This window comes from Sminthopsis crassicaudata, chromosome 1 (genome assembly GCF_048593235.1).
Source record: "Sminthopsis crassicaudata isolate SCR6 chromosome 1, ASM4859323v1, whole genome shotgun sequence".
Lineage (NCBI taxonomy): Eukaryota > Metazoa > Chordata > Mammalia > Dasyuromorphia > Dasyuridae > Sminthopsis > Sminthopsis crassicaudata.
In genome coordinates, this window is record NC_133617.1 from 299,374,871 (window position 1) to 299,401,111 (window position 26,241).

A 26,241-nucleotide genomic window follows, 5' to 3' on the forward strand; every position below is an offset into this window, starting at 1 on the left:
TAAAATTTAAGTGATAGGCCCAAATAGATGCCATCCTTCATCAATGACCTTCTATTTGATCCTCAGAACCCAAGAAGATGCATTTGGGAAAGAATTTGTTCACTTAACACAATTCACTTGGCCAAAAAATACTATTCATGTTAAAAACTGGTGTCCTATGAAATATTTGTAAATGCATTATTAACCTACAGCATACTCATACTGTATACCAAAGATTATTTATATTACTCCAATATAATTGCTTTACATTTTTATTCCAAACTGTCTCAAGTCATTCCATTGAAAAACTTGGAAAAATCCTACTGTGCTGATTATAAGTTACATAAAGAATACAATTACATTAATAATGTTATTGTGGATGGAGGTTAAAAAAATAATAAAATGGCTAATATAGGATAGTTTGGGAGGGAAAACACTCTCAATTGGGGGGAATCAAGAAATGGTTCATAGAAGTTGATGTGTAAGCTGTGCCTTAAAGGAAGAGTGGGAACTTATGAAGCAGAGAAAAAGAGAAATTACAATCTAGACATATACAAAGATATGGCGATTGGAGAGGGAGTGTTGTATGTAGGAAACAGAATCTGAATGAGACTTCTGTGCAGAATAATGTGCTAAAAAGATAGATTGGGGACAAGTTATTAAGGATTTTTAAAAGCTAAGCAGAGGAGCTAGTATTTAATTTTAGAAATAATAGGATGGTATTGGAGTTGGTAATGAGAGAAATAATAATGTATTAATGACTAATTTTTGAATTAGGACCAAGGTTTTTTCCATTTCTACTTCTTCATTCAGAAATCAAATGTCATAGGTTATTCAGGTAACCTTTGAAGTACAGGTTTGATACTGAGAGAGAAAACTCACAACTCTCAAAAGGTAGAGAAATTTTAGTTTAGATGAATTAGTGGATTCTAGACATACAAGTTTGGGAAAATGAATTTTCCCAGAATTTTGTCAGACCAGTGATATGGATACAGATAATTCTCTTTGAATAAAACTGAGTAATGATATTTTCCCAACTCCTCATTGGAATAAGTCATTCTCTCCTTATAATATTCATTCTTCTTATTATTTGTTATCTAGAGTTGATTTTTACCCATAGTTACACCCTCTTTTCCATAAGTTTTATAAATATTGAAGGTAGAATATTCATGTCAGGAGGTAAGCATTTTTCTTGGGGTGTGGCCAGAATATTGAGGCATGGTTATGGGACAAGTCAGGGACTCTATTAGTAGTTAGTTCTTTCATTTAAAAAACAAAAACAAAAACTTATTATGAAATGCACTAGGGAATGTTGGCTTCTAATCCTACTTTTGCTCTTCATGCCCCCAAATGAGAGTACCAGCTACACACTTTTAAAATTACACCTTTCAAAGGACAAAAATATACAATATACACAGGCAATCCTACGTAGAGAATTTCTCATAAAGAATTTTATTTTTGGATTTGCTATTACCATGTTGATAATAACCCTTTGGATTATAGGAGTATCAGAATTTGGGTAAAACAGAGGTAAACAACATTAGATTAAAGACCCCATCAAGAGCAAATGATCTCTTTATGGAGAGGTCACTTTGCCCCAAAACAAAATGTTTTTTGAGCTGTTATCTCGAATAAGAAACATGAAAGGACGATCAACCACAAAACGAGGAGTAATTCTTGCACATCGCTTCGTCATGACTGCTGCGGTGGCACAAGCTGCTTCTGTGCCTTCTTCATTGACTTCCACATAAGCCTTGTGGACAACCTTGGATAGAAACAGATCATTCCTGGCTGACATCCCAGAGAAGTCAGCCTTGGATCCATCAAAGGCATCTGACATGCCCATTTTTTGAAGAATGTTTTCCAGGTCTAAATTCTGCTCCATTTTAAATCTGGGAAGGAAAACTTCCACCTCAGTTTTATCCATCATCTCTGGATTTAACCAATCTGTTAATTTCTCAGGAGTAAGACTTTTTCCCACCTAAAAATAAAAGAGTTGTATATTGTAAATCCCAAAGGATATAATTTGATTGGATGAATATGCCTTCTCTACCTATTCTATTTACAGTTACTCTGCTGGATATGAAGAATCCCAGAAAAGAAAAGGCTCCCAAGCAACTTCTGTTCAAGTTGAAAAGTTAGGAAAGTGGTAAATGCACAACCAAGTCAAATACATGTATTCATTCTCTCTGTCTCTCTCTCTCTGAATCTAGTTTTCTTCTGTCTCTCTCTTTCATACACACATATACTCACTCACACACACACTACATTCAATAAAGATTGATACATCTTTTTCTGTATTTTCCTTTAGAGATCTCAGATTCAGAGCTGAAAGGGACCTCAGAAACCAGTTAATATCCAATCATTTTTCAGATTGAGAAAACTGAGATTGCTTCTGGTACCACAGTTGCAAGAAGCAAAGCCAGAATTCCAACCAAGGTTTTGGACCATGATTCCAAATATAATCTTTCTTTCTTCTACTTTCCCTATCCTACAACCCTTTCACCTAAAAGAATCCCTATCATCTTAGTTCAGCTCAGAAAACAGTTTTCACTCTCTTACTCCCCCTTTCATTACTTCCTTCTAATCTTAAACTTGTCTTGTATTTTTTAATCTTCAAAGCACTTTCACACATTATCTTATTCATTCTTCACCCTTCACCACTACTCACTGAATTATTTCAGGCAGAGATAATCCCTATTTTACATATGGGGAAACTGGCTCAAAGATTTCCTGGGTAGGCAAAATATGGACTTTTCAATTGTCAAGGCTGTACTCAACATGACTTAATGCTGGGCTTTACTTGTACTATGGATTTCAAAACTGGGGTGGTTCCTGTTCGTGAAATGAATTCATCTTGATCATAGTGAGAATCAGTCATTGGACTCTGGGATTCTAATATGGGACTTTTCCTCCAATGAAGCAATCAAAGCCAACCTGTTCTGTGCTTGCTGCTTACCTATTTATATAGCCAGACTTCCTTCTTCACAAGTCTCTAAGTCACAGTGAGTCCCAATAACATTTCCAGCTTTGCTTATCTTGTTCCCATTCCCACAACAGCAGGATCTGGAAACCAATTCTCCTTTCCCTATAGCAATTCCAGACCTTGAAGCTCTCTGGTTACCTCTTGCTCAGGTGGGTCCTGCTACTACAATCTTCCAGTTTTAGGCCCTATTGTTGAATATCAAGGCTTCCTCCCTTCCTATACCATCCCTATAATCTTCCATCTTCTTGTGATTAATTCATACAAAGAAATCCATGTCAACTCCAGTCATTGATCTAGACATTTAGGCCAAGATGATTCATTTTAAAGGACTAGATTATTAAAATCTCATGTCATGCCTACAGCTCTGAATCAATTTTTAATTTTTTAATTTTCCAGAAGTAGGTATCACACCATATTACTTCCTCTTCTCACCGTTTTCAGATCTGTGTTTTCATCTGGAAGCAAAATGACCATTTCCATTTGTCCTCCAACATAAGGCAGAGCTAGGATCCTGGTAAACACTTCTCCTATGTAGGTCATGTTAAATGTAGATTTCAGAAACATCATTTGTACTGGTTTCTGCTTCTCCTAAAAGGAAATAAATGCACATGAAACTACATCCAGAGCAACTGAAGGAGGTAGATTGAATCAATATAATTTTCTTAAAAAGAAGCCATTTATATAGCCCTATCTCATGTCTTTAGACTGTAAGCCCTCTGAGGGTATAAGATTTGTAGTTACAGAGTGATGCCTTCATGCCCTGGGGATTGTTTTGTCAAAATAAAATGTGTTACATTTATCTATAAAAAAAAATACACATCTTAGCCCTTCATGAGGCATAGAGCTGCTCTTATCTGGTATATATTAATACAATTATCTCTAATAACAAAGCACAGTGTTTCCCTAAATTTCCATAAGTCTGTAAGTGTCCTTTTCCTTTTTTTAGGATTTCTCTTTATTAAGGTACTAGTGCTCTCTGGTATTTTTCTTCCCCTTCTTCCTAGAAGAGCAAGGAAGGCTCAAAATTGAGTTAATCCATAATTAAATATTCAGTTAGCTTACATTGTAACTGGGTTTCATTCAAATTGCATTTAAACTTCAAATCTCATCTGATTGTGTAATGAAAAATTTTACCCCCAATTAAAGAAATATCTTGTTACACCAATTGGTGTGAGCCATAATTAAAAACAAAACAAAAAAAACAAACAAAAACAAACTCTGGAATCTTTTATCTCACTCAAAACACATTATTTCTACTCATATGATTGAGGTGGCCAATACATTTTTTTAAACGTAACAACTATTAGGAGAAGTGCAGTCCTACAAAAAAAAAAAAAAGACTAGTCCTTACCTTTCTCTGTGCCCAAGTCCCATATTTTATATTTTCACTGTATTATTTTCTGGAACATTTCACAGTATTCTAATTAGTGTCACTGGGTTTTATTTTGTTTTGTTTTATTTGATTGTAGAATATGTTTTTTAATAGTATTTTTTCTAATTTTAGGTAAAAAATTTTTAGTATTCTTTAAAAAATAAAATTTTGAATTCCATTTTTTTTCCTTCTCTCTCTTCCCTCCCTTATCCCTAAAAAAGGAAGCAATCTGATATAGGTCTTGTGGAAGTACCCCTGAGATTAATATGTTTCTTGTCTTTGAGGTAATCCATATCCAGTGTACCTACCTGGTAAGGAAATTAATATGCCATAGAAAACAGACATATTAATCTCAAATGTATCTCCACAATTCTAATTACTTAATGATAGTGAAGTGTCATATTTTGTCTTTGATCTCTTATAACTCACTAGCCCCTATATAACTTTTTATAATTAACAATGATATTTCTGACATAAGTAGATTGATAGAAAAGTTTTTCTTTATTTTTATAACCTGATCTTAACTTATATTGATCTTTTTCCTCTAAGTCCTCTTGCATTTATAGTCTCTCTTATAAAATAAGAAGATTAAATACTTTTCTAGCCTCTGAGCGCAATAACCTAATTCTTTATTATATCAGAATATACAGAGAAGAGACTGAGGGACAATCCAACTAGAGGGAGACTTAAAGAAAAGGAAATAAGTTAAGTTCAAAGTCTGTCAGAAAAGAAATCAGACTTCTTAGGCACAGATAAGCTATGTTAAGCTTATACTAAAAAACTGAAGAAGAATATGTCATCTTTTTCAGGAATCTGGCAAAAGGCTCCTGAAGAAAGAATAACCTGGACAATGGGGGATCAGACAGAGACTTCCTAGCTGAGTAAAATGACAACTCTCTCCACAGAGTCTTTGCATTTCTCTTGGGTTTGCTTTGCTTAGAAATAATTTCCCCCCTATGTTTTCAAGGACCAGGGGGAAAAAAAGTTATTACCAAACTCAAAAGCACTAAGAGCATGCCTCCCTTTTTCTTGATTTACCTTGGCAAAGTTAATAAGACAATAAATATATAGAAAGGGTGAAAAATTGTCTACCAGAGGCTTACTAAGAGAAATCCTAAGGTCTGGAGGTAGGAAACTGGTGGGGATAACAGATGAAATGCAGGAAAACTTGACTTGTAAGATTGAATTCTTTATTAAATCAGAATTAAAGAGAGAAAAGATTGAAAGAAAACTTTCCCAGGAGAAAAAGACAAGGTGGAGGATTAAGTAAAGCAAAGGAAGAGTTTAGCTTTGTGTTGTTATGCCTTCATACATATCTTAAGAAATAAAGGAAATATACTGATTCTTTCTCATTGTCCCAGTTGTCCATGAGATCCCAGGACAGTGAAATATTTCCACTTACTTTGCTGATTTTGAACATCGTTTCTGTTGTGTTGCATTTGGCAAATTGTTTTTCCCATTTTCCTTTGAAATAGATGGCATTCACAAGTACCAGAGAGGTGGCTGGATTAATGGAATCACTAGATAGCAGTTCCACAATTTTACCTATAATAGAAAATTAGAAATTAAATTAAGCATAGATGTAACCCAATTATAGTTAAAGGAAATGAGATAACATATATAAAGCATTTTACAAACTACAAATAGGTCCAGTTAGCCTCCCTTTTCTGTTCCTTCTCTTTATCATGTGATTATATTTCAGAAAATATATTAAGCAGTCTTTCAATCTTTACAAATTAATCAAATATAGTCATTTACCTTCACATAGCACTGTGTAGCAGTGATACAATCTGCAAAAAATGTCCATTAAATGTTATCAAATGGATGTGGCTCTCTTCAACCATGAGATGATTCAAACCAGTTCCACTTGTTCAGTGATGAAGAGAGCCATCTACACCCAGAGAGAGGACTGTGGGAACTAAGTGTGGAACACAACATAGCATTCTCACTCTCTCTGTTATTTGCTTGCATTATGCTTTTCTTTCTCAGTTTTTCTTTTTCTTCCTTCTTGATCTGGTTTTTCTTGTGCAACAAGATAACTGTATAAATATATTGGATCTAACATGTATGCTAACATATTTAACTTGCATTACCTGCCAGCTAGGGGAAGGGGTGGGAGGAAGAAGGGGAAAATATGGAACAAAAGGTTTTGCAAGGGTTAATGTTGGAAAAATTACCCATGCATATGCTTTGTAAATAAAAAGCTTTAATAGAAAATAAATAAACTGTTTGGAAAAATAGATTAAAAAAAGAAAAAAAATGTTGCCAAGAAAAAATAAATATATTCTGAAATCTTTTCTGTGTTTTGGCGTAATGACAAAAATATTTCTGAATACCCTGATCATTTTGCAAGAATAATTTCCAAATATACAGCAAACTTCTTTTTACTGCATTTCTTAAAGAAAATTCTCTTTACAGCTCCAAGATATGTTAATATCTAAGATATCACGTACATTTCCAAAACCCCTATAAAGTTTTTGATATATTATGATAAACCCAAAGGCTTAAATAGAGAACCTGAGGCTTAGAAAAGTGAGACTTGTTCAAAGTCACAGAGCTATCTTGGATTTGGGTTTTCTGACTCAAGACTTCTCTTTTCTTTCTTTCTTTCTTTCTTGGCAGTAGAATTAAATGACTTGTTCAGTACTACACAGCTAGTAAGTATCAAAGTGTTTAAGGAAGGATTTGAACTTAGATCCTCCTGACTCCAGGGCTGCTAGATCTGTTATGCTACCTTGCTGTCCCTTTAAGACTTTTTTTTTGGTGATTTTTTTTTCTTGATACGTTTCATTTCATTAAATGCTTCACAATTACATGCAAATACAATTTTATATTCATTTTTTTAAAATTCCAAATTTAGAATTCCAAATAATCTCCCTCTCATCCTTTTCTACCTGACCCCTCCTTGAAAAGAAAAGCAATTTGATGTTGCTTATACATGGGGGATAATACAAAATATATTTCCATATTAGCCATGTTGCAAAAGAAAATACAAACAAAAACCAAGAAAAATAACTTTTTAAAAGGATGAACTTATAGGATTAAAAGTTCCTAAGTTCCTATCCACTTCTACAGATGGATAGCATTTTTCATCATGGGCCCTTTGGAATTCTCTTGGATCACTGTTTTGATCAGAGTACCTAAGTGTTTTGGAATTGATCACTATTACAATATTGTTGTTATTATATACAATGGTCTCCTACTTCTGTTAACTTTGCCTGGTAAGAGTTCAAATAAGTTTTTCTATTTTTTTTTTTCTGAAATCATGTTGCTAATCCTTAATGACAGACAAAAGTATTCCATCACAATCACATACTACAACTTGCTTAATTATCCCCCAATTAATGAGTAATCCATCAATTTCTAATTCTTTGCTACATTAGGTGTTTGGTGTTTCGTTTTTTTGTGCAAAAGCTCTTAATTTTATAGAATCAAAGTCATCCATTTTACTTGCCATAATACTTTTAATCTCTTGTTGGGTAATCAATTTTCCTCTTATGCATATATCTGACAGATATATTTTCCCATGTTCTACTAATTTGCTTATGCTATCACCCTTAAAGGTCTAAATCATTTGTCTTGAGACCTTATTTTGAGATACACACATACACACACACACACACACACACACACACACACACAGAGTCTAAACCTATATATAGTATTGTCTATATCTAATTTCCTTCAAACTCCTTTCCAGGAGGAAGTGGTGAATTCTTACCCCAGTACCAGATTGTTTTCATGATCATTGCTTTATAGTTTGGAATTAGGTACTACTAGATCTCCTTTCTTCATATAATCTTAACATTTTTGACCTTTCTTTACATAACCTTAACATTCTTGATCTTTTGTTCATCCATATGAATTTGTTCCTTATTTAGCTCTATAAAATAAATCTTTGGTAGTTTCTTTGATATGACACCAAATTAATAAATTAACTGGGGACAGAAGTTTTATTTTTATTTTATTGATTTAGCCTACCTATGAACAATTAATATTTCTGCAACTATTTAGAACTGCCTTTGAGTGGAGTGTTTTGTAACTCTATTCATGTAGTTTCGTGGTTTATCTTGACAGACAGACTCCCAAGTATTTTATTTTGCTTGCAATTATTTTAAATGGAATTTCTCTTTCAATCTCCTTTAGATGGGTTTTGTTGAAAGAATTAAGAAATGCTGTTGAAGTATTTGGGATTTTTTTTTAATCCTATAATTTTGCTAAAGATGTTTATTGTTACAATTAGTTTTTTTAGCTGATTTTCTAAGGTTCTCTAAGTTATACTGTCATATCATCTGCCCTTGCTTTACTCCAATCAAATGGGAAAGGTTTTAAGTTTATCCTATTATAATTCTTGCTCTTGGTTTTAGGTAGATATTATTTGTCATTTTTAGAAAGGGGTCATGAATCTCTATGCTTTCCAGTATTAGTAGGAATGAACATTACATTTTTTTTTCTAAAACCTTTTCTGCATCTATCAAGATAATCATATGATTTTTGTTGGTTTTGTTATTGATATGGTCAATTACATAGTTTTCCTAATATTGAAGCAGCCCTACTGTCCTGGCATAAATCCTATCTCCTTGCCACTATTTTGTTTATAATTTTTGCATCAATATCCATTAGAGAAATTGGTAAAAAAAAATTGAGGTACCTTATTTTACAACTTTGTTTTTTCATATTTCCCCCCTTTCCATTTCTTTACCTATCCCCCTCCTATCACTCTTATTTGGTTTTAAGAATCACTCTTTAGTTATTCCAGGAATTTTGTTGGGATGCAAAAATGCAATTTTCTTGAAAACTTTACTCATAATTGTTTTGATTTTGTTGTCTTCTGAATTTATATCCTTATTTTCTTTGTCACCACAGTAGCCTTTTTGATCAGTTTCCTTGTAATTTTTTACTTATTTTCCACCCTAGTTCTTGATTTTAAAATTTTATGTTTAAGCTGGGCTCTGTTGCCAGTATGATGGAATGAGGCACTGTTTCAAGCTTCAAGCTTTTTTGTCCTGATGTTTTCAGAGCAAGCTTTGGGGGTTTGGACTTGAGAGCTCCTGAAATTGTTGATGCTTCTGTCACCACCAAGAGCTACTTCTATCATTAAGCTGTGGGTTCTGAGTCAGCTTCTAATTCCATGTCGCAATCTCTTTCTAAACTCATAAATTAACCTTTGCTGGAAGACTATCTCACTCATATCTTTTATTGGTTCTGCCACTTCACAGGTTGATTTAAGGCATTATTTAAAAAAAATATTTAGAGGAAATATTAGAAGGACCAAGCTGAGGGCTTTCTCTACTCTGCCATCTTCTTGCTAGAAGTTCCCAAGTCTTCTTTCTACTATATTATATGTTGAAAGAAATATTTTATTATTACAAAAAAAATTCTTTGAGGTTCCACAAAATACACGATATAGAATCCTATTTATAAAACATTTTACTTGCAATAGAGGCAGGTAAAATGAGTCAATTTGAATATGGTCATCAGAATAAAATAGGTATAGTATTTATAAATGCATAAAGACAGATATTTAAGAGAAAAAGAAAGAAATGAAAATAATATTCTACATGAGCTTGAATGAGGATATAGTAACATTATTGGAAACTGTAAGCAGCATCATTAAATAAGAAGCTTAGACTCCTAAGATAGGAATGTTTATTTGAGTTATTCAACTAAAGGAGAAATATATTGTCATAGGGAATGATTCATTCTTCAGGCTGATTACTACATTCAGAAGCATTATTGATACTATGGACATTGAAAATCAAGGGGAAGATAAAGAAAATTTAATATTTGTTACACAGATTTTTGCATGTTTTTACTGTTTAGTAAATCAGTTCTTTTTTATACTTTTCAAAAAAAAGACTTATCAAAATAATTAGCCATTATCTCTCAAATAGCCAAAAAGAAATCCCATGGTTTCTTACCTTCTGTCTTTTCTTCTACCCACTTATTTATATGCTCTCTTGCTTCCTCTGGAGCATTAACAAAGTCAAGTTCTCCCATATTTGAATGGTAGAATTTCTGACAGGATTCCTTAAAAGACTAAACAATAGGATAAACAATATAATCAAATGTTAATATCCCAAACTAAATGCCTAAATGCAATGCCAGAAAATTTTGGAACTCTTCTTCATAACAGTCAAAATAATATTAGATTATCACAAATTGATCTCAAATATTTGTGTTTGGTGTTTGACTTGGATGAACTTCTTTAAATCAATGAAGCTAATGATTTAAAATTAAACATCAGGATTTGTTAAATTCCTTTATGTTTTATTAGCTCCAAAAGATCACTTAAAAAGTAATAATGATGGTCAGGAAGCCCAAAGAAAAATTAATGATGTGTCAATATTTTCTAATAAATCAATAAATTTTGTTGTTTGAAAGTCAACAATCAGAATGAGAGGATTAATTTTTTTTTTTAATAGCATCACAGATTTAAAACCAGAGGACTTTTTAGAAGGCATCTATCCAACACTTCCGTTTTTACAGAGGTGAAAACTGAGGTCCTTTGAGATGATTTGTCTGGAGAGCAAATAGCAGAGGTAAGATTTGAATTCTGGAATGCCATATCTACTAAAACATGCTATAAATTCTTTTTTTTTTTAATTAAAGCTTTTTATTTACAAAACATATGCATGGGTAATTTTTCAATATTGAAAAAAAAAGAGAAAGCAAGAGCAAAGCTTTCTATTCCAAATTATCCCCTTTTCCCCCTACCTCTTCCCCTAGATGGCAGATAGTCCAATACATGTTAAATATGTATGTGTGTATATATATATATATATGTATATATATACATATATATATACACATATATGTAATCCAAAATATATATACATATTTATACAATTATCTTCACACCATTAATTCTTAAAAAATATGGAAAATAACATTGTGTCTGGGAGGCTGGGGTGACTAACTTTTTTCAATGAGTTTAAACTCAATTTTTAATGAGATAAAATACTCCTATTATGTTTCTTTAACTTGAAAATGTCATTTATTTTCTTAAGTTAATGCAGGAAGAAATAATAGATAAGAAAGCCTTACTGAGATAAAGTCATAAGTCTTTTCTCCAAAGAGCCGGTTGGCAATTCTTAGCAGACATGGACCATCAGATTTCTTAGCTTCTGCAAGAAAAGACTGGAAACTTTGGTGGATATCTGTATCTTTGTTTAAAGAAAGAACCTGTTTAGGAAGAAAAAAAATTACAGTTTCATAACTGTCTCCTTTAAAAACAAATGATCAAAGAAAAATAAACTGAAAGTTCTACAGTGACTGAAGCATTTAAAAATAAGATTTGAGGATATCATTAACCTATTCTATTATCTTCAATAGCACTCTGCAGCCTTTAGGAAGAAACACATATCTTTTCTGTTCAGCATCTAAAGCCCTTCAAAACCTGTTTCTAATCTACCTTTCCAAACGTATTAGACATTACTGCATTTCTTAACTTCCCCACTTCACTCCTCTAAACTCCACCCCAAAAGAAAAAGAAACACTCAACTTTTTGTTATTCCTCATAGCAAGGTAAGAAGGTAAGAGTATTCTGCTTTGTTAACCATAGGGACATTTTTACCCAGAATGCCCACTGTGAATACCACAGATTAGTTGCATCATCCACCACTTTATTGCCCTCACTCTCTGTGGCTGCAGTATTGACAAAGCCCTCTTTTTATGATCAGCTCCTCTAAGGTGTGGCTTCAGGGTCCTATAAAAAGTTCCATAAGGTTTGGTTTGGTTGTTTTTTTTTTTTTTTTTTTTTTTGTTTATTTTTTCTCTATGTCCTAAGTACCTGTTGTATCTGTGCAGCAGTATTTCCCTTGGCCCCATCTAAGACCATAGCCAGGGTACAGTACAGGCTCAGAGGAGAATAAAACACATTCTGTGAGCTATCTTCTTCACTGATTTCCTTAAAAACATTCAAGGTAAAGGTGTTGTTTGCTTCATAGAGAGAATCCATCATGTCACGCCTAGAATAAGAAGACAAAGAAACATGTTAAATGAAAATAAGGATTTTCTCTGCCATTTTGAATCTATATCATCTCCAATGAAACTTCTTCAATAAAAATAATGAAGTGCATTTACAAAGTGCTTTAATGTTTATAAAGCACTTCACAAATTAAAACATTTTACCCTCAAAAGCTTCCAGAAATAGGGAGATGATATAGTTCCTCTATATTTGAAATTGCCTATAAGTCAGCCTTTGTCAGACCTCCTCTGGAGGGTTCCATTCTACACACCAAGGTTGAAAAATAACATTGATAAACTGGAGAATAAACAAAGTGAGACAATCAGTTAATCAAGGCACATGTCATGTTATATGAGGAGAGACTAGAAACAGGGGACATGTAATCTGTAGAAGAGAAAATCCAGAGGGTCTCAGAAGAATTCTTCAAGTATTTGGAAGAGGGATTAGATTTTGGCCCTCCAGGGAAGACTGGTTAATAGTGGGAATTTCAAAGAGGTCAATTTAGGCTTGAGGTCAGGAACAAGTAACAAGAATTCTCCAGAGATGCAATCTGCTGCCTTGAGAGGTGGTGGGTTTTCCCTTCTGGTAGATTTTCATGTACAGGCTGGATGAACATTGTTTCATGAACACTGCTGGGTAGGTTAAAGTGGAAATGCCTTTCATATATAGGTTGAACTAGATGACCACTAGCTCCTAAATTCTGGGATGTCTTAACCTTTCTATCTAATCCCACATAGAAGGCTTGAAATTACCTGGATATATCATTAGCCAGTTTGTCTTTCTTGACTTCTTCCCAGTCACCCACTTTTAAGCACTACCAGAAATGGAGCATCCAAATCACCTCCATCCCTTCCTGTCCTCACATGGGCCTCCACAATCACCATTAGATAGCCACATATGTTACTTATGAATCAGTTTCTTTGAAGACAGTTAACTACCATGCAAACACTGTGTCTTACAAACAATCCAATTAGAATTTTTGGTCCAATTAGTTCTTGCTGAACCAGAAACTATGCTTAATTGGTAGGAAATTTAATCATTTCCCCCCTGCACTCTAACCCTCCTTCTCCCCCCTACAACTCTTTCACAGTGTTTTGCTATAGACAGCTATGCTTCTATTTCTCTTCCTGTACCCTTATATCTATTTGTACCAATTCTACTCTTCCCTAGGCCCATTCTCCCCTACTTTGCTGTTTTCTTAATCTCTATACACATTTCCCTACATTTCTGTTCAGTGTGAAAGGCAATGGCTTTGGAGTCAGTCATTCAAGTCCACATTCTGGCTCTGTCACTCCCTATCTATGTCTTTTTGGGAAAGTGATGTAACTTTTCTGGGCATTGTTCCCTCATTTACAAAATAAGAGGGTTAGAGGAGATGACTTCAGATCTATCTAGATCTAAATCAGTGATTCTATGACGCCTTTTCACACTTCCTTGATAAACTAAAATCTGACTTTCCAAGGATTAGAAATTGGTCTCTACTGCAGCTTCTGAGTCTTTCAAAACAGCAAAAATTATTAGCCTTTCTTCTTTGATGTTGTGAAATACACTTGGATCTCTCCCTCCCACTCTCATTTGTGGACCACCAGGTTATTTTTCTAGGACCTGCTAGGTAACTTTAGCATCTGGCTTACTTTTCCTTACATGATTTTCAAAGACCTTTTATGTATATATTCACACCTGTCCTAGTGACACTAATATTATAGTTCAACTTAAGTTAATCATTCCAACTATGACCTTCATTCATCCTTTCCAATTTCTTCTAAGGGTTTGCTCTGTCAATCATTCCTTCTCTATCTGTATTTTCAAAAGTCTATTTCATGCTCTTTGTCTCTCAGCAATATCAATATAAAGGTGAGGCTTCAACCCTCACCTTTATAAAGATGATACAAAGCCCATGTGAATCTACTTTTCACAGGGCCCAGCAGAAGGAATCAAAGTTCTAGCAGAACAGCTGATGGGAAACCAGAGATGAAAATCTACAGATCAAAAAGATAGTCATATTGTCCAATTTTTTTCTTAGGTTTTCCCCCAACCAACCAAGGAGGGCTGAAATGGAGCAAAGTTATAAACTGGGAAGTGAGATAAAATCATGCAATCAGTTTATAGAATCAAAGTGGGAAAAATAGGATCATTAAGTAGAGAGAGAGGGTAGAATCAAGGCCAAGATGGAATTAGGTTAACACAAATAGAGGATCAGTCAATAAATACTTATTATACACTATAGACTAGAGATAGAGGTAAGGGATGATATCTGGTGAAGGAGAATGATGAACTCCTGCAGTAAAATGAGAAATTCATAATTTCTTTTCTCTGAGCCCTCTGAGGACCTGGGAAGAGAGGTGCTCTTCTATGTCCACCTGAAATTGTCTTGAAATATCCATCTTCCAACATAAAATTAAGGAACAGTAAGGAATAAACATTTATACAGCATTTACTATGTGCCAGACTATGTTAAAAGCTTTGCAAATATTTTCTCATTTTATCCTTACAACTACTCTGACAGCTATGAGCTGTCAGTTTCCAGTTGAGGAAACTGATGTAAAGTGATTTTGCTTAGGATCACAGTATCTAAAATCATATTTGAATTCAAGGTTTTTTTTTACCCCATTCTATCCACTGTACCACCTAACTGCTTCGAACTTCAACCAGAGGAAGGGAGGGGATCAAAGGGGAAGAGGGTGAAACAGAGTGAATTTCAGAGTTGATTTGATCTTGTACAAATGGGATGGAGAACTTTTTTTCTGTTAAGGGATATTTGAATATTTGTAACATCATTTGTTGGCCATACAAAATTATCAACTTATAGAATTCAAGCAGTGTGGAATTGTTCTATCTAAGCTTCCAACTCATCATCATCTGTGGCTGCCTTGGGCAAATGATTTTGTGGGGTTTATGTGGCTTCCCATCTGGAAGTCCCCCCTCCCTCCGTTTTAGAAAGGTAAGTTTCTGAAAAGAATGATGAGGTGCAGGTGAGCAGCAAGTGGAAAAATAATAGCATGGATGAAGATCAATAGCCCTCAAATGAGAAAAGAGAAGTTTGGTGAACTCAGTGACTTTCAGACAAGTCAGAATAAAGGTTGAAATGGTACCCCAGTCCTTTTAAAGGTCCAATGCTTTCCTCAACTCAGGATCCAGAGAGCTACAACATTGAAGTGAATGGTGAGCATGGCTTCCCAGAATGGCTGAATCTTTTGACTTAATTACTGACTCTTTGATAGTCGATTGCCAGAGTCTGTTTCTGGTTAAACAGTATTGTCCCCCACTAGCAACTAGATAGCACAGTGGAGGGAACACTGGACCTGGAAATTACATCTATAAGATATAGATAATAGCAGTTCCCCAGTGTTGCTAGAAAGATTACATATATTTGTCAAGTGCTTTGCAAAGCTTAAAGTGCTATGTATATACTAGTTATTATTATTATTGTTATTGCTACCACTACCATTTTTTTCTAATCCAAAACAATTCTTTTTTCTGCTTGTCTCTTAATTTTTACTTTTGGATTTTATTTTTTCTCTCTCTTCTAACTTGTAGCTCTTCTCCTATCACTTGGAGGGAGGAAGAAGGACAACAGAGACAGGCCTTTCACAGCAGTCAGATGGTCCAAGTACCACTTTCTTTCCATCATAGCAATCCAACCAATTATATTTAATAACAACACAAAAGCTTACATTTAGATAGTGCCCTGTGATTTCAAAAACCCTTTATATGATCTTATTTATCCTTATAACACATTAATGATAATTGTTAGTGTTATTAGCTTCACTTTAGAGATCAAGTTACCGAATCTTGGAGAGTGTAATTCCTTTACAAGTATCACTCCTAAGCAGGGTTGCTTAGATTTCTCCATGTCCAGTACTATAATAGTAGAATGAGACAAAATACAGCTGAGCCACAAGCCAGAGTTCAAGAAATTTAGAATCTCTGGGCTCTTGACTAGTAGGGACTTGGATGATCGTGATATTCAAAGAGGGATCTTTATTTGGCCTCTGGTGTCTTTTGAAAGCCTGGGATTCTCTAATTCTTCCTAACAAACAATCCATTCTTCAGGATAGGAGATCTACAAAGGAGAGATTACAAATGCCACCTGCTGGACATCATAGAGAGCTGCAGGAAATAATTTATTAGGCTTTTAAAGTGCAAAGTGTGGACAGCAAGTAATTGCACCCATCTTTGAGGAAGGGTTGGTCATTGGCAGGAATTGATTTTTCAAATATGAATTCTGGTAAGAGTTCTGTTTGTTTCCTTTGATCTGTAATTAATTTTTTCTCTTCCCTTTTCCCCATGAGCTCTACAAGCTGTGTTCTTGTAAGAAGTATTATATAATGACACACAGGGCTTTGTATATTTGTGTCCTATCACGTAGTGAAATTCCCAGGATTTTGCAATAGAGAAAAACTGCATAGTTACATGAAAAACCTTCCAAAGGATAATAGGGTTTTTTATGACACGCGATGAGCTCTGACACAAAGCTTAGGGTTTTAGTAGGCACTTGGCAAATAGTTATCAAATGATCAGTGCTTCAGAAAGTACAAACACATTGCCAGCACATTTGAGAAGTTGGCAGGGATCATAGATTACCCTGAAGAAGAAAGGACAAAAATAAATGAGTTCATGATGGAAAAAAACAATAAACAGAATGTGGAAATGGGACACTTGTACTTCTCCATTTCGTAATCATTAAGACACATTTATATAATATAGGTTATTGCTTCAATTCACCAATCCTGCCATTCAAGAGATGTTAAAACACTTTCTCAATAAAATTTCTCTTACCCATCTTCTTGTACCTGCTCAAATATTGATTAAAACTCAAGTCAATTCTGAGCCTTAAATCTCTTTTCTTATTAGTCATAACAGTATCAAAATATCTTGCAGAGTAAATTAATTTTTAATCTACAAACAGTAGGAAGTGATGCTTTCCATCACTGTATGTTAAAAAAAACCAACATGGATTATTAAAGGATAAGAATGGGCAATTCTCTGATGAAGAAATCAAAACAATTTATAGTCACAAAAAATGATTTAAATAATTTGTGATTAGAGAAATGCAAATTAAAACAACTGTGAGGTAGCATATTACATCTATTAGACTTGTTAAAATGATAGAAGGATAAAGAAACAAATGTTGGAGGGGATGTGGAAAAATTGAAACCTTAACTCATTGTTGGTGGATCTGTGAGCTGATCAAATCAATTTGGGGAGAGATTTGGAATTATGCTGAAAAAGATATAACTCTGACTCAGCCATACCTCTATTAAGTCTGTCACCCAAGAGGGAAAATGGAGAAGAACCTACATGTTCTTAAATATTTATAGCATCTTTCTTTGTGGTAGTAAAAAACTAGAAATTGCAGGGATGTCTATCAATTGAGGAATAGCTAAACAAATTGTGGCATATGTTCATGATGGAATATTGATTTACTATTAGAAATGAGCTCAATGATTTTAGAAAAGCATAGAGAAACCTCCACAAAATAATGAATAAAATGAGCAAAACCAAGAGAACATTGTATATAAGCATAATAGTATTGTTTTAAGAACAACTCTGAGCAACCAACTCATTTGAATCCAGTGATTTAGGAAATGGTAAGCTGATTGATTAAAAAAAAAATATGGGAAGACTTGGATTTATGAAAGAAGACACTATTTATCTTCAAAGAAATTGATAATAGGAGGAAATAAGAATAATATTATCTACATATCTGTATATATATGCCTGTACTTATAGATATCTATGTATATATCTGTGTATATATATAATATACATTTATACTTATACACACACAATTGTAATTTTCTTTAAGATGTGGAGGAGAGAAGAAAAAAAGTAAAGTAAAAAATACAAAGCAGGGAACAAAAAAAACCCAACAAATGAAACAAAGAAAAACTGGGCAGCTTTGAAAACAATGTGTAATATTTATTGTATAGGTTTTCTTGAAATGGAAATTATTACTTTTAATAAATTCTCTTATCTTTGTTGTAAACATAGCAATAGTTGCTCTTTTTAAAAATTTCTTTTCTCATTTTGCATTTAAATATAAAATTAAAAAAAAATTACAAAATAAAGCAAAGAGGGGCAGCTAGGCATAATGGATAGAGCACTAGCTCTGGAGTCATGAAGACCTGAGTTCAAATTTAGCTTCAGGCACTTGACATTTTGAATCAAACACTCAGACACAAAATAGCTATGTGAGTCTAGATAAGTCCCTTAACCCCAATTGTCTCGCCAAAAAAAGGAAGGAAAAGAAAGGAAGAGAGAGGGAAAAAAAAAGTACTTAGATTAAAAATTTTCAAAAGCATACCATAGACAAAAATTTTAAAATCATTGGACATAATTGATTCAGTTTCTCCCTGATGATTCAGAAGGTGCTTCAGGGATACTATTAATATCAATTATCATTATGCAGAAATGAAGAAAACACAGATATAGGGTTTGATTGGTTGGATTCAGGGCAAGTTGGTTTTACTAACCTATTACAAGCTAATTTTTAGTCTGGAATGCCATCTTTACTCATAACAACAGGAAAAATAATAGATAAAAACTGGATAAATCTTGAAAGTTTCATTTGATTTTTAAAAAGTTAAAGTGAAATGCACTTACTAACTACTCCTCCCTCCCTCCCCCACTTTGAAGAATATAGGAAAAGCTAAATAGCCTTAGTGAACACCATCTTGATTCTCAAGGTTCCTTTTAATTTACTGGAACAATATCACTTCTCTCAGCAACACAGTTGATTTAGCCTAAGTCTCAGTGAGAAAAACAAAATGCCTTCAGTAAGAAAAAGAGACATTTTTAACTCTTATTTTGACTGACAAAGGGCAGCATGTGAAATCAATCAAGCTCTAAGAGCTAAGGGAAATACAATAATGATTTTTGTCCCCCACTGGGCTGGTCCAGTAATGTTTTAGCCAATAGGATTCCTCCCCAACCCTACACATTCTTTCCTCGGATTCTTCTAAATATTTTAAGAGGAATTGTAACTGAATTATAAGCATCTTTGAAATATGCATTATCCTATAAGACAATGGGGTCAGATCAGTAATCCACCCAATAGAGCCCAGTTTTTGACTTCTGACAGCAGAGGCATAAAAGGACTTTGTGTAGTAGTTGTTTACCATAACAATAATTTTCAAAGGACAAATATGGATGCAGCAGTGTGACAGTATAACCAGGGTAAGAAAAATAGAGTAGCTGAGTTCTGGTGCAGTTAAGCAACAGCTAAGAAGAGCCCTGAGGATCTTTTCTGCTGGTCTTATTTTTTCTTGTATATCTTTCCTTATGGTGCATTGTGGTACCTATGCCTGTTCTGGGCTAGCAACTAGGTTGACAGGCTAATTGAGGGAGACAGATTTGATATTGTAAGTCATGTGATAGTTACTCATTGGTTTTCACTTCATTTTGAAAGTTTGTATCTTGCAATTCATTTAATTATGTAACATATACTTATTCATTGATTTCATCTTTGTATCTTTGTAACTTGGAACTTAGTAAGCAATAAATGCTTAATAAATTATGTCTCAAGTTACAAAACATTTATTAATCACAGGCACTGTGCTAAGTACTAAAAACACAAAGATCAAGTGATAAGCAATACATTCCCTCAAGCAGCTTCTTTTGGGTAGCAACTGGAAAGGCTATAATATAATGATAAAAATAATTACATTAGAAAATGGAAGAGAAGACAGGCTGTTATCAGCTGCAACTTAGACAATATTTTGTGTCAAAATATTCTTTCTTCTCTTTGGCTTCTCAGAATTCATAGGATCTTGACATCCTTATTTGTATAAAGTATCTTACAATACAAGGACAATTCCTCTTAGAAATAAATACAAAAAAATGTAGTTATAAAAGTGTCAAGAATAATCTCCATATGAGGAGACTATTCCAGAGCTGTAACCATAAATTGTTGATGTATTAGTGATTCTCAGTTACTCAAAAATAAAGTCACTGAAGTCCAAAAAATTGGAACTGATGTCCAGACTCATTTCTGCCAACAACTTGCTATTTCTCTAACTCTGGCAAGTCCCAAATTGTCCTATACAATGAATGTCTAATGTACCTTCCAGCTTTTGAATGCTGCAATTCTAAGCAAATATAAAAGGGTGAAATCAGATCCAATCAGTTGCCAATAATCACTGAAGACCCTCCTAGACAAAATTACAAAAGAAACAACAAATTGCCTAGCCAACTGTTCTATACTATAAGATATAGTATAATGTAATTTATAACTATACAATACATCAATACATCAGAAAATCATCTAACTTAAAAATAAGATAACAAATTAATTGATCACTACTGCAAAATAATATTTAAATTCTTAAGAGTCCCATATAAGTTAAAGTATTTCTAAACCTAACAAAGTCAATACAAAATAAAAATTCATATTTCAAACAGCTAATTATTGAAAGATAGTATCACAGATCCCTTGGGATTTTAATACTAATGCGCAGAACTTTTTTTTTTTCTGAATTGAAAGTACAGCTAAGATTTTGTGCTCTATTGGATTGTTTTCTTTATAAACTCTAAATAATAGCCAACCAAAGACTTTAAATAGTTCATCAATTCGTTTTGGCAAGTAAAACAACCAATTCATCCTTTAATTTTCTGATATAGCTATGACATTGATTTAAAAATTAAATAGTTTAAAAATATATATCACATATCTAAAACTAAAACTCCATTGTCATAAAGACTATAAATTAATCAACAAATAAATACTTTTAAGGGGAAAATAATTAAGTCTGAGTAAGAATTTAAGTATATTAGATTTAAATCAATTCTGGTTCTTTCTGTTCTTTCCTTGCCCTTAAAATAAAACAATATAACCACTATTCACTGGTTTCTGTCAGGAATACAAAAAATAATTCTGGGATGCTTAATTTACCCAAGTGATTGGTAAAGTTTTATTAAGTGGATTAAGTTATTGGTAATAATATAATGTGGTGGGGGCAGCTAGATGCTGCAGTGGATAGAGCACCAGCCTTGAATTCAGGAGGACCCGAGTTCAAATGTGATCTCAGACACTTAACACGTCCTAGCTGTGTGACCCTGGTCGAGTCACTTAACCCCAGCCTCAGGGGAAAAAAAAAAGAAAAAAAAAAGAAAAAGAATGTAATGTGGTAATAACACTATAGTGGGATTAAAGGTAACTTTATCTCATAAGCTTTCATAGTAATGATTTTTTCTTTCTTTTTTTTTGATTCTGTCAAGATTTTAAGAGACATCCTATTTTCCAAAGCTAAGGCCCAACAAGTAAAACAAGCTGTGCCCTGAGTTACTGTAGTAATGATCCTTTGCACTCATCCTCTGGATAACCTTAGTCATAATAAAATCCAGGAATTGTTTCTGGTCATGAACCTGTGCTATGAATCAAACTTGTCATGTTGTCACTGAGGAATAATCCTCATTGTCAGGGATACAGCTCACTGCTCAGTGATAGGTAAAAGTATTAAAATCTCCACATACTACCTTGGATCCTGCTCATTAGAGCAGGGGCTCTGGTACGTATTCCTTGTTTGCAAGCCATTTCCCTGACTGAAATTAAACTTCCATTTGATTCTTGCTCTCCTATCTTTAGCCTGCTTTGTTTGGTTCTAGTTATCCAGAGGTCGGAGACTGATTCCAGTTAGCTGACTCTAGTTACAATAACTTTAGGAAATATGATACAGTCCTATACCTTGATAGGAGCAGGGTGCAGGTTATGCAGTAAAAAGAGATTTCTTTCATTCATTTTTACTATGACTGTACTCTCATAGTAAGAAAGGGCTAGAAATTAATGCAAAAATGGATATCTTGATTTGCTTTACCCTCTACCCTCAATTATGTCCAGGTTTTTTGTATAAGGAATGGCTGTCTTGGCTTGACATACCAATAATCCTTTGTGGTGACCAAGAGTAAATAAACCCAGCTAGACATGCAGAAAATTAGCAGCTCTAAAGTCAATTAAGCACATACCTGCAAGTGAAACAAACCTTAAATATTTGGTGATTTCTGCATCTATAGTAAATACCCTTATCTCCAGAGATTTCCCTAACTTTGATTATGGGGCTCTCCAAATTATGCTGCTTTTAATGACATCTCCTTATTATGAACTGTTTATCTGATTTGTGTATCAAGAGGCCACAGCCTTACAACTGGAATTCACCACTCTTGGAGATAAGCATCAATAACTCATTCTTTTCTAAGCCTACCTTCCCCCTCAAAATTCCTTACCTTCCTTTTTTTCAAAAGATACATAAACTCTCCCCATCCATTACTTATTTGGTAGGCTATCAGTGTAGATTGGCTTTCCCCATGCACAAATTTTATTTCCCAACTTAATAAAAACTTTTTAAAAAAATTTCACAAGCATAGCCTCTTCCTTTGTTTGTTTTTCTTTTGGGGAAAAGAGGAATTTAAATACATTTAAACCTTGAGAAGAAAACTGGGCTTTGCATTCTCTGTATATCTTCCCAAAATCTAAATTCTCTTTAAAAAAAAATTTGCCTCCAGGTACATTTATAATAAAATTTGTCAAACTAGTCAAAGTTTGCTTTGAAACAAAAATGAATTAGATAGGTATTTACCAATGTGCCATTTCAAGTTCTGTAATATGACCATATCTTAATAAAACAATACTATTTATCTGGTAGTGAAATATAAATCCATATGCATATCTGTCCATTTTCAAAATTATTAACTAATGAGTTGAAATAATATAATTTAGTCTAGATGAATCATATATATATGACAGAAACACTACTGCTTCATTCAAAAGACAGGTAATACCTAGCAACGTAATCCAAAGATTACTTTATGATATCTTATCTAACTTGCTTATTCAAGTTGATACCACCCAAAATTTTGCTGGAATAATCTTTAGTCTTAGTTCATACTCAACAGGATTCATTACTAAATTAGGCAATAAAAGTTAAACATTTATTCCAGTTCTGTCTTGTAAGGCCATGTTTTAAGAGAGCATTAGGCTTTTACTACTTCCTTGTTGCCCTTGAAGCAACAAACTTCACAAAAATGAATTTCCAAAGTGAAATCTAAATTTGAAACACTCACTACATTCTAATAAATATATGTAATGATGATGACAATAAAGTGCATAGTGTCCATTGAAGTCTTGAAGAAACTAGAGTTTTGCATTTTTTTTTTTCTATCTGATGTGGCTTTAGTAAAACCATACTGCTTTTCACAGATTTTAAAATGCAGTGGCATTTTCCCATGGATTTCAAATTTTTAACTCCAGGAAGGTCAAATTGGCTTTGAAACAAAAACTGGCTACTGTTCCCCAATTATGTCTGGATGATATTGACCTAGGAATCCCTGTCAAATTGGAGACTTAGGGTAGGCCAATGGCCTTGATCCTTAATTAATATTATAAGAGCCTCAAGCTCTTTCACTAAAGGATACACAAAGATAAAGTCCTATCTAGGATTCACTTTGCTTTTTAAAAGACACTTTTTGATTTTACAGCACACTTTCACAAATGCACCTCTTTCCCTCTCCTCTTTGAGTAAGTCCTCCCTCATAATAACAACACTGTTTAAGCAAAACCAACGTATTTATTTATCAGACCTCACAACATTCCACAGTACATTTCATCATTTCTTTCCAGGGGCCAAACTTGATCACCTTAATCACAAAGCCTTCAATTTCTTTCTTTCTCATAGAGTTGACATTGTAAAAAGCCCAGGTTTGGGAATCAGAACCTGTGTTCTAATCCAAGTTCTTCTACTAACTACTTTGACTCCACTACTCTTTGGTTTCTTCATTTCGAAACCCTCTGTGATTAGTGACAACTTTAAAACTGTATGAATATTCCCATATGAAACCCATTCTTTTCCTTCCTGGCAAAAATGCTGTAAGGTGGAAGACTTATGGAGTCTCCAGTCCGTTCACCTCCTCTTTCTGCACAGGTAAATATCCTATATCTAGGGCAAGCATCACCTGGAACTCAGCAACTGGGAGCGACTCAGTTCTGCCCCCATGTCGTCCTTCTGAAGCCTCCTTTCTCTTACTCCCCCCGGAACTGACCATGAGAAGGAAGCAGGGTTGCTGGACAGCGCTGTTCCTTTTTCGCAGTTTTATGATTTTCGCAGGTCAGGCCAGTAGATTTCCGAGAGCTCAAAGGAGCCCCAGTTTCTGGGAATATCAAGTGCTCACGGCGGGCTGCTCTCCAACAGCCCTATGCATAATTCATAAGCAGCAGGCCAGGTTGCCCAGTCGCGCCCCAGCGTGCAGTGAGACGTAGGGAAAAATAGAAAAATACTATCCTCATTCCCAACTGAGAGAATCCTTAGCAAGCGCTCAGAAGCCAAGCGCTTCTGCTGGGTTTCCCTACAAGTCTTCGAAATCAGAAGCTATAAACTGCCTCTCGCACTCTTGGCCCCCCTGCATGCTCTGGCCCAGCGACTTCCTCTCCAGTTTCAAAACACAGACCCAGGCGCCATGATCAAAACCGCAGGGAGATTGGTTCTACAAATCCCGAGCTGGACCCACCCCGACCAGAAGGACCAATGGGAAGATAGGCACTCCAGAGCCAAGACCCTTTCCCAATCCGGCAGTCTGCGACCCCGGCAAAGCGGAGCAATCCCATTTTAATAGTCTGCCCCATTCAGGGTTCTGCCATTGGAGGAAGGACATAGAGCATATCTGGAAGCACTGCAGTCTGCCTCCGCCTACCTGTGTTGGCTGTATTGGAGGTAGTGAGTACTGCGAGTGCGGCTTTCTTCCGCACCTCTGTCTTGCCTCCCTGGGGAGAAATCCTGCTTTTAAAACCAAGTTAGGACCTGTTCAAAGCTCTAGGAGATGAGTCAGAAAAACTAGAGCCACCCCCAGGGCCTGGGAATAGGCTCGATTGGACTGGGGGAGGAGTCTTACAGAAGCTACTCCCTTTTACGCCTCAAACTATTTCCTGACTTGGGGAATATTGAAAATCTGGTGCCAAGGAAACTACTATGGCTTTAGGATCTTTTAGAGCCCACCTGCCTCATCTCTGAAGACCTGGATTCAAGTTTTCTTGTGATCCATACTGCCAGTGTGACGCTAGGGAAGTCACTTAGTATTTCTGGTGTTTTAGGCAACTCTCTTAGACTGTAAATTTCAGAGGAGGCTCCAGTTCATTGGAATAGGAAATTTCCTCACTGGACATTTTCTACATCGCTGAAATAACAAGTTCAGTTCCAATCTCTTTTTCTAGTTAACCCATGTACTTCTAAAGCTTATTCTGGTAACGTGGTTTAGAAAGAACAATTCTCAGGGAAAGAAGGAAGAAAGAAAAGAAGAAATGGATTGAGGGTGGGGAAAGGGAACTGTAAACCATACTAAACGATTTGCCTAACCCTCTGAAACACGCATTTGATTCCTTCACTCTTCAGGAAATCTCAAACTATTATACAGCAAGTTTATCTTCCGGTGCCTAGTATTTCTGGGTTCTGTTCATATGACAGAATACCTTTTCTTCCCTTGTAATGTAGCTGGCTCATAGAAAAAAAGTGAAAAGACTGAGAGCTTAAAGCTTTCAAAGATGATATAGTGATCTTCGAATTATAATTGTGGTCAATTGAAAATGGAGATTGGTAGGAAAGGAGGGGGAGGGAAAAGGAGGAGAGTGAGAGAGACGGAAAAAGGAAAACGAGAGGGGGGGGTCAGGGGAGAAGGAGAGCGAGAGGGAGAGAAAGAGGAGAGAGGAGGAGAGAGAGGAGAAGAAGAGACGGAAGAGAGAAGGAGAGGGGAACAAAGTGAGAGGGGGAGGGAGAGGGAGAGTATTTTTCCTTTTCCCCTCTACAATGATTTATAGCATTGGAAATTGAAGAAAGACTTTGAATCGGGTATAATCTTTTATTGGCAAATTCCCCAAATTATGAAATATTTCTGTGGGTCTAACAACTCTTTTAGGATAGTTAAAAGTAGATACTTTATGACCGTCGTGAGACA

The 26,241-nt window shown here is 34.7% G+C and overlaps 1 protein-coding gene across 3 annotated transcripts; it reads right to left on the reverse strand.

The window, feature by feature from the left end:
• Positions 1–1,415: 1,415 nt before the first annotated feature.
• On the reverse strand, positions 1,416–25,168 carry LOC141549455 (serpin B6-like). Of its 3 annotated transcripts, none has more exons than XM_074279006.1 (7): positions 24,988–25,168; positions 12,130–12,307; positions 11,385–11,522; positions 10,259–10,376; positions 5,740–5,882; positions 3,398–3,553; positions 1,416–1,960 (listed from the first exon to the last, which is right to left on the reverse strand). In XM_074279006.1, exons 2-7 carry the CDS (start codon positions 12,298–12,300, stop codon positions 1,556–1,558), a joined length of 1,131 nt encoding a protein of 376 aa, XP_074135107.1. In that variant the 5' UTR covers positions 12,301–12,307; positions 24,988–25,168; the 3' UTR covers positions 1,416–1,555. The 3 variants fall into 3 exon arrangements, with proteins under 3 accessions (XP_074135107.1, XP_074135106.1, XP_074135108.1); XM_074279005.1 differs by lacking the exon at positions 24,988–25,168 and adding an exon at positions 24,253–24,712; XM_074279007.1 differs by lacking the exon at positions 24,988–25,168 and adding an exon at positions 24,340–24,679.
• Between the last annotated feature and the right edge of the window lie 1,073 nt (positions 25,169–26,241).